At 51.9% G+C, this 12,641-nt stretch overlaps 1 protein-coding gene across 5 annotated transcripts in view; it reads right to left on the bottom strand.

Moving 5' to 3' along the window:
• The window catches only part of CMIP (c-Maf inducing protein), a 237,487-nt gene that overhangs the window by 42,007 nt on the left and 182,839 nt on the right, over positions 1-12,641 (bottom strand). For all 5 annotated transcript variants that reach the window (XM_022583088.3, XM_022583089.3, XM_089903337.1 and 2 more), the window contains 2 exons: positions 10,383-10,544; positions 5,461-5,502 (listed from right to left, as the gene is read on the bottom strand). In XM_022583088.3, coding sequence (XP_022438796.1) covers positions 5,461-5,502; positions 10,383-10,544 — 204 coding nt within the window. The remainder of the gene's footprint in view (positions 1-5,460; positions 5,503-10,382; positions 10,545-12,641) is intronic.

Here is a 12,641-nt window from a genome sequence, read left to right as displayed (position 1 = left end):
GTGTAAAGTGCCTCTCCCAGCCTGAGATAAGGCCAGCTCTCCATAAACATTCATTATGGGATGGATGGTTAATGCCTATGTGAAGTCCACTCGCTGTGGACTGGTCACAACATTAGGAAATGGGAGACCCAGGACCCAGTTCCACACTGATCACATTAGGAAACGGGAGACCCAGGACCCAGCACCGAGACTGCCGGGCTGTGTGACTGAGTGAGCAGCTTGGCCTCTCTGGACATTTCGTCTTCTAGTCTATAAAACGTGGAAAACTAGAGTTACCAATTCACAGGGTTGTTGGGGGGAGGTGATGAGAGAAAACTCTAGAAGCTTTGGTGTCTCAGGCTTGGGATAAGCCCACTGCCTGGAGTACAGTTTGTCCCTGACACCAGCACAGGGGGACCGTCTTGGGCTGTACTGGACACAGCGGCAATTTCGCTGACTCCTCAGGAAGGCTCTGTGATGACAGGGTCTCCCCATCACTGAGCCCCGTAGCCCAGACCCTGCCTGCTTGGTTTCAGAGGGTCTCCTGGCTCTGCTCCCGCAAGCAGGGCCTTTGGATGTGGGTGGGTACCCCTCGGTGAGGGCTTCCGCCTGTCTCAGGACCGTTAGGGGAAGGAACACATAGCTCGATGGCAGTAGGGGGATGACCACCGGCCCATCTTCCCCATTATGTGGAAGACGAAATCATCGAAAGCTGAGTCTCTGCTTCACAGCAGCAACGGTCAGGCTGACCAACAAGTGGAGACGGGGCCCAGGGTCTCACTCGCCTAGGGCTAGGCGGTGCAACATGGTAGCCACTAGCCACGTGTAACTCTTCCCGTTGTAACTGACACGGAAGAAACGATTTCTTTCTTTCTTTCTTTTCTTTTTTTTGGCCACCCTCCATGGCTTGCGGGATCTTAGTTCCCCAACCAGGGATTGAATCCGTGCCCCCTACAGTGGAAGCGTGGAGTCTCAACCACTGGACCGCCATAGAATTCCCAGGAAACGATTCTAAAGGAAATGAAATTGAAAGTGCAGTCCCTCAGTCGCACTGACCGCATTTCCAGTGCTCACCGGCCCCATGAATCCAGCGGCCACTGCAATAAGCACAGCGCAAACGGAGAGCATGTCCATCACCACAGGCAGCTCTCCCCGACGGTGTGGGAAGGCGGTTGGTGGGCTCCGACCTGACTGCAAGGCTGAGCCCACCACCCTCCCACAATCCCCTGTAGCTACGTGGACCAGTCATTACACTGATGATAATAATATACCAACAGCAACACCCACAATAGCCGTAGCTGTTGCAGGCGCTGCCTGTGCTGGGCTCTGGGCTGTGTCATGCCACTTCATCTTCACTGCGTGCTGGGAGCGGGGTGTGCGTCTTGCCCTCTCCTCAGAGAGATGAAGTCTGCTGCCCAAGGTCGCATGGTTACAACGTGCTGGGGCCGGATTTGAAGCCATGTGTGTGACCCAGGATCCTGAATTATTCACCATGCTACTTCTCAGCCCGGGCTCTCCACACGACCAGGAAACAAGCAACCCGTCTCGTGACAACTCCATAGGAGGAGAAATGGGGCAATGAAAGACGATGAAACACCCCAAAGTAGGCCGGGCCCACGGTTCGGGCTCTGCACGCTCGTTTTCAGAAGTCAGGTGGGGACTCGCTGCTGCCCACGCGGGTGAACGCAGGGAGAGGTCTGGCCACAGCATGGGTGGCGGGGCAGGGCAAGCGCCTCCCCCAGCCCTCGAGTCGCTGCCTGGCCCGCGGCTCCGCTCCCCACACTGAGCTCTGGGACCACCTCTGGGAGGAAGGATCACGTGCAGGGTGTACCCTCCTGGCTTCAGCCCCTTCAGTCAAGCTGGGCCCACCTCTTTCACAGGGATGAATCAAAGAATAAAGGAGTGGGAACAGATTAAGCGCCCACAGTGGGCGTCAGGCGTGGGCTCTGCGCTTCCACAGCTATTATCTCATTTGATCCTCATGACAACTCTGTGAGGTCAAGCGGTAGTGATCCCCATTTGTACAGATGAAGAGACAGAGGGTCAGGGAGGTTGTTACAAGGCCTGCCCCAGTCACAGAGTAAGGATCATTTTCGATCGTATTATTAATAAGAAGATTTTATGTTTCTGTGGCATCTTGCTACGAGCCTAGCCCTCTTCCAAGCATGTTCGGTGTGTTAGCCCATTTAACTTTCCCAGCAGCCCTGCAGGAAAAGGCACTGTTATCACACACATTTCATAGATGAGGGGACTGAGGCTTAGAGTGTCAAGTTAGCTGGAAATGACCTGAATGGCCATCTGGTTAAATACAAATACTCTAGAGCCAGCGGAAAGAATGGAGTATGTGGTAGAACAGTGGTTCTCAACCAGGGTCAGCTCTGCCCCGCCCCCAGGGGATATTAGCATGTATGGAGACAGTGCGATCATCACAACAGGGGAATGCTGGGTGGAGTTCTAGTGGGTGGAGGCCAGGGATGCTACACAACATCCTACAATGCCCAGGACGGCCCCGCCACAAACAATCATCCATGCCCAAATGTCACTAGTGCCGAGGGTGAGAAACCCTGGGTTAGACACGTGCTCGCATGTCTTGACTTGAAAGAATCTCCAAGACATGCTGTTAAGTGAAAAATCGAACACAGGACAACACATCAAGCTTCGCATCTTTAATGTTAAAAGCAAAAAATAAAAACACAACCGTGTCTGTCTCTGTGGGTTTGTCACCCCATGAAAACCTCCAGGGCTGCCTCTGAGGGGGTCGCTGGGATGGGGTGGAATCTTTTTTTTTTTTATTTTTTTTAAACAATGAAAATATGCTCATGAAATCCTCACAAAAGTACTTTAAAGAATAGTTTAAAGATATTTTAAGTGAAATTAAAAGCTCTTCCATTACTCGCCCAAGGTCACAGCTGGTAGGGGGTGAGCCCAGGGTCTGCACTCAGCTCTGAACTTGAACCACACTCAGCTTTAAGCCCACGTCCTTCACCAGCACGTGGGAACGCCGCCGGAGTCTGGACTCCGGGTCCACGCTTGTCCAGTGACACGCCAGCTGTTACCCACGGCACTGACGCCTGACTGATGGGTTGAATGAAACCAACTTAAATTACTTGTGGAAGTACTTTTGAAAAATAAGTGCATAAAAAACAAAACAAAACCCAAGCCCCACTGGGAGAAGACTAACTGCCAACAGGTCAAATCAGAAAATGTAATGGCTGGAACGAAAGGAGGCTACAGGAGGCTTCACGATAATAACAGCATTGGTAATAGAGAACACTGAAAGCAAGGCTGTAAAACGGGGGGCTGAGGGTCAGACCCTGAGTTCGAATTCTTCCCTGTTCTCAGGCATCCCCGCTGATGCCTGAGTCCCATTAAGGGGTCAGCCCAGCCAAATTAGCTGAATAAATGCAGGCTGGATTTCTCAGCTCACAATTCCTTTCCCAGGCTCCTCCCAAGTCCAAAGCCCTGACCCTCCTTCCAGGGCTGAGGTGCACAGTGGGACCCACAGGTGTTGCCAACCAGGAGGGGAAGATGCCAACTCCTTCCCCGGCACCCACATCCTTGCCTGCTGCTCCACCAGCGACAGCCTCTTTGCCTTTGCCTGTGCTGGGCTCCCTGCCTGGACTGCCTTTCCCAGGAGCATCCTATCCACCTGTTAAGACTCAGTTCGCTTACCTCCTCCTTGAAGCCCTCTGCCATCCCCCTCCCACTCCCCTCCCTGAGAGAGGAGGTCAGGTGCCTGCCCTCTGTGCTCCGCTAACACCCTGAACAAATCTCAAGCCCGGACCACGTGATTTCTGGATTATCTGTCAGGTTCCGCCAGCACACAGTAATCCCTCAACGGTGGCTCTGTCTGTGCAACAGAGACCAGCGTCTGGCACATACTTGTCCTCACATGTCAACGAATGTTTTGTTAAGTGAATTTATTAATTAATAACATGCCAGAGAAACGTGGTGGTGGGTGACTGGGGAGGTCCAGGCTGATGCTGTCCCTGTTCTAGCAAGAGGAGGCAATGGGTGGTCAGAGCAGAGCATGGGGAAAACCTCTATATTCTTAGCAGACACCCACTGAGCAGCTGCTATGCGCCAGACACTGCGGTTGGGACACCACAGAAGCTGCTGCCTTTACTCTCCACGATAAAAGCCCTAAGGCTCACGTCCTTTGGTGCCCACAGGACCCAGCTGCAGCATGGAGGGTGATTCTCCAGGCCGGGGTGGCCAGGGACAAGTGGGTGGGCTCCCGAAGCCCTAAAGCAGCTCAGAGGGGCACGGTGTCTGGGATGCGGCCCTTGTGTCAAAGGCTGCAGCCGCGGGACCTCTTGGGCAGGTAACTGTTCCAGGTCCTTTCCTGGGCACACAAAGCTCTGCCTCTCACTTCCATTTCAAGTTCTGCCTTCCTGCTTCCTACTTCCTTAGGCTTTATGCTCCAGCAACGCTGAAGCTTCCAGAATATGCCATGTTGCTTTAAATCTCTGTGCATGGGACTTCCCTGGTGGTCCAGCGGTTAAGACTCCGCACTCCCAATGCAGGGGGCCCAGGTTCGATCCCTGGTCAGGGAACTAGATCCCACATGCCTCAACTAAAGATCCTGCACGTGGCAACAAAGATCCCATGTGCCGCAACTAAAGACCCGGCGCAGCCAAATAAATAAATATTAAAAAAAAAATTTCTCTGCATGTTTTGTTTTCTCTCTCTGGAAAGCCCTTCCCCTGTTTTGCCATCTGGCAAACCCCTATTGATCCTTCAAAACCCGGCTCAGACATCATTGCCTTTGGGAAGCTCTCTGGCTTCTTTCCCAGGTGAGTTTATCACTCTACTCTCTATGTTACACGCCTCTTATTTTTGCAGCGATCTCATTTAATAGACCAAGAACTCCTTGGGAGCAGGGGCCATCTTAGTTACCTGTGGATTCAAATACAGAGCTCAGTGCTTGGCACCCAGTAGGTGCAACTTCATTTCTTTCTTCTCTCTTGGGAGAACCACATTTCATAGTTTAAAATCACCCAGGAAGATATTTTACACCAAAGATGCTCACATCAAAGTCAAGTCCCAGAAACTACCATCGCACTTTGCACATCAGAGGGAATTCAATACGGGTTTCTAGGTGTGGATTAATTGGGAGCATGTCCTGGGGCAAGAAAGAGAGAGTTTACCTTTCAGCTAACAGGGTTACGGGCTGAGAGTAAATTATACGGTCTCTGCCATCTCCGGCCTCCACTCCCTGCGACCGACTCGGGAAGGAGGAGGCGATTAAGGCACATTTGCTACCAACCTCAGAGACTGATAATTACATCCCCCCAATCAACTGGGGCTCTGACACGTGCAAAGGCAGGAGGGAGACATGTCTGGCCTGATAGAAAAGACAAAATTGAGCAAGGCCACCGTGCTGGGGGATGATGCTGGCGTTTCAAGAGTTCACTCAAACCAGGGGAGGCTTGTGGGCACAGGAGGTGGGCAGAGGGAGAGGGGCTGCCCGGGACTTACCACAATGATGTTTTCATGCTCTTGGGTAGTCAAGTTTGTGTTCTGAAGGATGAGCGGAGAGAGCAGGAGGAAAACAAAGCAAAACACACTATTAATAAAATGGAAATTGGGAGATTGGGACTGACACATACACACTACTATATATAAAGGAGAGAACTAATAAGGACCTACTATGTAGCACAGGGAACTCAATACTCTGTAATGGCCTATATGGGAAAATAATCTAAAAAATAGTGGATATATGTACACGTATAACTGATTCGCTTTGTTGTACAGCAGAAACACAACATTTTAAATCAACTATACTCCAATAAAAATTAAAAATAAATTAATAAATAAAATGGAACATTTGCATCTCAAAGGTCCATGCAGTTTCAAATGCTTTCAGCCTCTCGGACAGAGGGCACTTGTCACTTTTTCTTAATTAAATAGATCAGAAGACCCTCAAAGCCAGGGTCGGAAGCAGGGGAAGGACGGCTTCGGGGCAGGAAGAATTGAGTTCCAAGTCCCTGTTTCACCACCAGAGTGACGTGACCTTGGACTAGTCACTTCTCAGTGAGACAGTTTCTTCTTCCGTAGATGGGGCTCCTCTTTGGGCTTAAACTCATGCTTGGCCCTCGTCATAGTGACACATGCCACTTGGAAGGCCAGAGGCAGCTTCATAATAAACATGTAAAGAAACAGACTTTCGGGCCTTGACTTTGTGCTAGGTAGTCTTTGGGGAGCAGCACATGGAATATTTCAGTGGTTCCCAAACTAGGTTCCCGGGGAACACTAGTGTTCCATGAGTTGGCCCAAGATGGTCTAGCTATGTTTAAATTCTAGCAATCAACTTGCAAAAATATTAAGCGGAATGGATTAAACTTGCTAAATTTCTAGGGTTTTTTCCCTCCCCCCCACCCCGCAATCTGGAATTTGCTTACACAGCTGGTACCTGTGACCACCATCCTGTGTATGCAATGAGGATGCGAATGAGGAAAGGGATGAATATGCAATAAGCAAGAGACAGTGAAAAAAACTCAGAAACAGCCACTATTGTCTTTTTTGCTAGTGTCCTGGTGTGTTCTGCTCTGACCATCTGTCTCAGTGGACACAAGCTTTCACTGGTGTCAACTCTTATTTCCTAACAGCCGTGTTTGCTGTTCATAACGCACCTCCTCGTTGGGCAGTAAACCCCAAGATTGACTGTTCCCGGGTTCTAGAAAGAGCCCCACAGGCTGAACAGGTTTGAGAAGTACCTGTTAGCTGATGCATTTACACCAGCTACAAGTGGAAGAAAAGCTAGTGAGCTGTGGATTTCCTTTTGTCCAGTAAGCTGGCTGCCCAAGGGGTGAAGGCGGCACAGAACCAGGGTCAGTGCCTGAGCGCCACGAGCGTCCCGGTTCCCATGGAGACCGCCTGACTTATGTGCTTGGGATCCAGGACACGTGGGAGGATGTTTTTTGGATTCTAACACCTTTTTCTTTTTGTGGATGCTGGTGTGGCTTGAGCACCCTGTTTATGACAGATTATTAAACACCAGCCATTTTTCAGCCGAGGGCAGAGGAAAGCCTGGCTTTGGTCTTTCCTACTCACTGCACCTAAGGCACTGTTGTCAGGGCTTTGCTACACTCCTCCCACCCATTTCCTGTTCTTGGGATAGGTTCTATTATCCCAATGACAGATGAGCAACCAGTGGCTCACCCGGGAGCACAGGTAACAGGTGGTGGAGTGGAGATCTGACCCCTGTCTGTCCTGTTCCAAAGCCTATACCGCCAACCACTGAGCAATACAGCTCAGTCCATGCGAGGGGAGGTTCCATCTTTCAGGCTGCCGTGGGAGCTCCGAAGGGACCAGCCATCCCTCACCACACCCATGCACCTTTCCAAGAAGAGCCTCTGGCAAACACAGGTGCCGTTTCTTTGGTCCCAGTCACCGGTGACGGCACATGGCACTCTGCAGGGAAACTTCTCTCCACTAAGGCCATTTCTGACCCGGGGTGGAAAGCTCTCACTAACAGCCACTGCCCTGGAGGGGACACCTGAATCCTGAACCAAGCGGCCACTCCACACACTCAACCCAGCAAAGGCCCGGGAGGGTGGGGATGCCAGCTTTAACAGGCCTGTCCTCCCCTTCCCTCCCTTGGGATCCTGCCCACCTTCTGGTCGCTTTGGTGATGCCTGGGGCCTCTTAGGAGGAGGCCTCAGGAACAGCTTAAGTAAAGAGAACAGACAGGGAATCCAGTCCATACACAAAAAAGGGCAAGAAAGAGGGAGAGTTTGTTTTTCCACCCATCCCCTCTAGACATCTAGCTGAGGGTGCTGAAGGTCAAGTTCACAGCCATCTCCCACGATAACAGAAATGTGACCTGTTATCAATTGGTCCCTATACATCAGGCACAGTGCCAGGCACAGTATACATATTAGAGCATCCAATCCCTAGTTCTGTGAAACGGGTGCTAATCTTAGCCCCAACTCATAGATGAAAACAGCACTGAGCGATCCAGTACCTTGAGCAAGGCCAGGGAGCTCCTGAGAGGAGAACCAGGTCTTCCTCACTCTGCACACCTGCTCTTAACTGCCGTCCTTGGTGGCTGGGTCCCTCACTCACGAAAAAGTCTCTACCAATTCAGGTAATGTCACATTAGCTTTGCAGTTGGGCAGACCTGGGCCTGGGTCCTGCCTACCCCTCATCCAAGTGACCCTGGGCAGGCGACTTAACCCCTTGGAGCCTCCGTTTACATTTCCGTATGTTTTAATACTTACCTTGCAGGGTCGCTGGGAGAAATGTAAAAGGGCTGGTGTAAATGCCCGCCACTGTGATCGTCACAGAGAACGTGTTCAGAAAACGTCAGCATCGCTCGGAGAGGCGTTAGCCTCACTGGAGGGGATGCCACCTGGGCTGCGGTCCCAGCTCTGTCCCTCGCGAACAGCAGCTCTTAGCAGTAAATTGGGGATAACACGGACCCCTTGCCTGACTCACAGTTGGTGCATAGCAAATCCAAGCTTCCTCCTTATTTTTCCTTTAAATGCCTCTGTCTCTCTACCCTAGCGCTTGGGATCAGCTGACTTTGAGATCCTTGATCTAAAGCCTCAGAAGTGATGCAAAGCCCACGAGCACGTGGTCACATGAAACATATCTGAGACGGGCAAGAAATCCCACCAGAGGTCGGCCACAGTGTCATCTGCCACCTTCTCCATCGTCCTGATGACAAGCCTGATTTAATGACGGTGTGATGGCGGCTGAGACTGGTGGGATTGATGGGGTGGGCGGTGCAGCTCTGCAGTAAGAGCTAGACAGCCTTAAGGTGAAACTTCCAGCCCCACTGCTTTCTCGGCAGGTCACTCGGTATCTCTGGGCCTCAGCTTTCCCATCTGTGAAATGGAGACAGCAAGGGCTGTCTCTCGGGGAGCATGAGGATTAGATGGGATGCTGTGTGCGTGGCACCCGGCGCCTGCGCAGCACGTAGCAGGTGCTTCCTGAGGGCGAGCTGCTTCCCCTTCTCCAGATGAGAAGCCAGTCCCGGGCCTGCCGACAAGCCCTTCCCGCTCAGGTGGGAAGCCTGGACTCGAGGCCGGGTGTACGGCACAGGCCTCAAATCCCAGACCTTGACCGTGATTCATTTCAGAGCCAGGGTCTTTACTCTTCTGTGGGACGAGGCTGGTCTCCCACCCGAGGACAGACACGTCCTCTGCCACCCACTTTCTACCTCTTGCTCCCACCTCCTCCCAGGGCGAGGGACCCTCTCTATTCAGCAGACATGGAAGGCCTGGGCCAGTTTCCTGGACCAACGGGCAGTGACCAGCCTGGGTCTGCAGAGAAAGCGGAGGTTCTAGGTAGCAGGGAACTTGTGCCGGAGTCCGAGGCGGGGTGGGTGGGAGAAGCCATCAAGGGCACCGGGGCAGCCAGAGAAGCAGGGGCCGCTCCCTGGGGAGAGGGACAGAGAGATAGCTCTGCTGGCCACGCATAGCTGAAACCAGGAGTCATCAACCCCAGTGTCCCTAGAGGGCCAGGCAGGCAAATAAATGAGAGAAGTATTAATATCTGTCAAGTGCTTAAAATAGCACTGGAGCACAGTAAACAGAGAGATGTTTCCGAGCACCCCTCGCCCTCCATCCGGCAGCCTAACTGACGGATTAAAGCCTCAGGTCCCACTGTCTTTCCTGCCAGAACGTAAGCTCTAGGAGGGCAGGGGACCATCTTCATCCAAGGGCGCAGAACAGCGCCTGGCACACGGCACACACTCAAAGTGTGGGGCTGCCTGGCAAAGCCGACGGCTCAGATGGGCGGCACTAAGCAGCGAGCTGCAAAGTGCTGCTGGATTTTCCGACCGTTTTTAAAGAGAACCTGGAAATTCCTATTTTGTTGTGAAATCTCTCGACTTTTAATATCCTGTGTGAGTTGAAGGACAGCTATGGGCTGTGAGGGATGATTAGAGCTGAAAGCCATGTCTGCCTGGACCTCCAGTGCTGGCGGGGGACGGGGCGGGGGGAGACGGAGGCGGACCAACGCCATGGGTATAGGAAGGGCAGTCTGGGGGCTTCACGGACGTGTTCCCGCTCAGGAACGAACTAGAGAATTCTGAAAGCAGCTGCCATCATCACCATCGCCAGCCCAGCTCGGGCCCAAGAGCAACACCCACCATGTCCTCCCTCGAAGCCAGTCTTGGGGCACAACAGGGAGGCAACCACTCTACCATCGTCCCTGGACGGCTCAGCTGGAAGCACCGGGGGCAAACCTCCTTCTCAACTCCCTCGTGTCGCTGGGGGACCGCTCACCTCCTCCCGCAAAAGGGAGACAACACAGACTCAAATTCGAATTCTGCTGCTTGGTACCGGGTGGTACTCAGCAGGTGTAAAGGAAGCCGACTTCAAAGTGGCGGGGGGTGCGTGGGTGGGGAATGGGATGGCACAGTGCGAAATCAAGCCAAGGGGAAGCGTTACCTCTGAGAGCAGTTTCGAGACGATTTCCAGTGGGGCTTGGTTGATGGAGTCATCCTGCAGGGGGGACGTCAGGGCCATGTCCACCAGTGTTCGGATCTCCTTCAAGACGACTTCCCAACGGCTTGGGTTACTCAGGACTTTCTTGTATTTGTAAATCTTTTTCTGGTTGGGAGAGAAAAAGAGACCCACACGTGTTATTAACAGGCCAGGGGTGGAATATACAAGACGATCAAAGAATCAGATGTACTGGATGTGAAAGGCCCCATGTCTGGACCCCTCCCCGCCCCATCAGAATCCGACCCCCGAAGAAGGGACAGTCTTGCCCCAAGTCGAAGGCTGCATTTGCATAGTCAGGCCTCCTGAACGCTAGTAATTTCCACTCCTTTTCCAATGACATAAAAAAAAAAGATGAAGCTATTTATCCTTCAGGTTATATCTTTTGCCAAACTTGTTCCCCAAGTATTCAAACGCAATAGGAGGGGAAGCATTCCGGGTCCACAAAGGCACTTTCTTTGCGTTGGAGGCACTGTTTCTGCTCACCCTGACCCTAAGAGGTCCCCTTGGAGACTGTGCTCAGCTGGGAAACCTGACAGACAGGCTTGGGGCCTGGAATTCAGCTCCAGCCAGGTGGGGACCGAGCCCAGAATGGTCCTCAGCTTCCACCTGGGGAGTAAGATGGGTGCGTTCTCACCTCAGCATCCAAAGCTGGCAAGCGGCTGGGGCAGTGGCCGCGGCTCTGTCCATATGAGGCCAGGCTGGTTCCGCCCTCTGACATCATGGAAACCGAAGCCCTCTCTGAGGCCGAGGTCCCAGCCTGCGCTCCCCCGGCTCCGCAGTGGCCTGCCCCACTGCCGCCTGGCTTGCCTGGGCATCTCTCTCTCTAACTGGATAAACTTCATTAAGTGCTCTCTGCTCCTTGGGGAAAACCTAATTTTAATGTCACTGAGCCAGCAGCCAGCTGGGTGACATGTCACAATCTCTGAACCAAAGTCTGAATGAGGGCAGGAGGAGGTGAGGGTCCCCCACTGGCCCCAAGGCTCAAAGAGAAGCTTGTAGGCCACCAGTGTCTCCCCGACCACTTAGTTTCTGAGTTAAGAATTACCAAGGGTCTTGGAAGCCAAGGCCTAAAATGAATCATTTGGGGGACAAATTCTGCATCCAACTGGGTAGTTCTCTGTGCTGAGGCGTGGTGGTGGAACAGGTGGTCGACTGTAGGATCAGACAGGCCTGGTTCTTCCCATAAAGTATTTCACCTACGGAGCCTCAGCCTCGTCTTCTGTAAATTATGCATGAAAATACCCTGTGGCCTCTTCCAATGTGGAACCCTTATAAATCCTGGACCCAGGTGGTCCCCTCTCTGTAAGGAGTTAGAGTCAAAAGCGTAGTCCAAACAGCACAACCACATAACCCGAAGGGAACTCGCGATACTCAGCCTGCCTCTTCTGAAAAACTTTAAAGGAATGAAATGGACAACCCTCAGTGATCCGGACAGCACCCCATTTTTTTCTCCCATGTTTTTCCCACACTGCATGATGTTCTGGAGCCTCTTATTTGCTAATCATACCCCTGCACCACCACCATCACCCACTTAGTTAACTACACCTAAGTTTATTTCCCATAGTCATCCCAGATCTTCCTTACGTCAATCTCCGTAGTCTGCCTCTCCCTCCTCCTCTCTCTCTTTCCACACACTCTGCCGGCCCCACTGCCTCCCTCCCTCTCTCCAGCTTTTTTTTTTTTTTTTTTTACATCTTTATTGGAGTATAATTGCTTTACAATGGTGTGTTAGTTTCTGCTTTATAACAAAGTGAATCAGTTATACATATACATATGTTCCCATATCTCCTCCCTCTTGCGTCTCCCTCCCTCCCACCCTCCCTATCCCACCCCTCCAGGCGGTCACAAGGTCACAAAGCACCGAGCTGATCTCCCTGTGCTATGCGGCTGCTTCCCACTAGCTATCTACCTTACGTTTGGTAGTGTATATATGTCCATGCCACTCTCTCACTTTGTCACAGCTTACCCTTCCCCCTCCCCATATCCTCAAGTCCATTCTCTAGTAGGTCTGTGTCTTTATTCCTATCTTACCCCTACGTTCTTCATGACATTTTTTTTTCTTAAATTCCATATATATGTGTTAGCATACGGTATTTGTCTTTCTCTTTCTGACTTACTTCACTCTGTATGACAGACTCTAGGTCCATCCACCTCATTACAAATAGCTCAATTTCGTTTCTTTTTATGGCTGAGTAATATTCC

Source organism: Delphinapterus leucas, chromosome 20 (genome assembly GCF_059928025.1).
Source record: "Delphinapterus leucas isolate spDelLeu-1000000601 "Yukka" chromosome 20, BTC_Dleu_Yukka2, whole genome shotgun sequence".
Lineage (NCBI taxonomy): Eukaryota > Metazoa > Chordata > Mammalia > Artiodactyla > Monodontidae > Delphinapterus > Delphinapterus leucas.
This window is presented reverse-complemented; position numbering and strand designations above follow the sequence as displayed.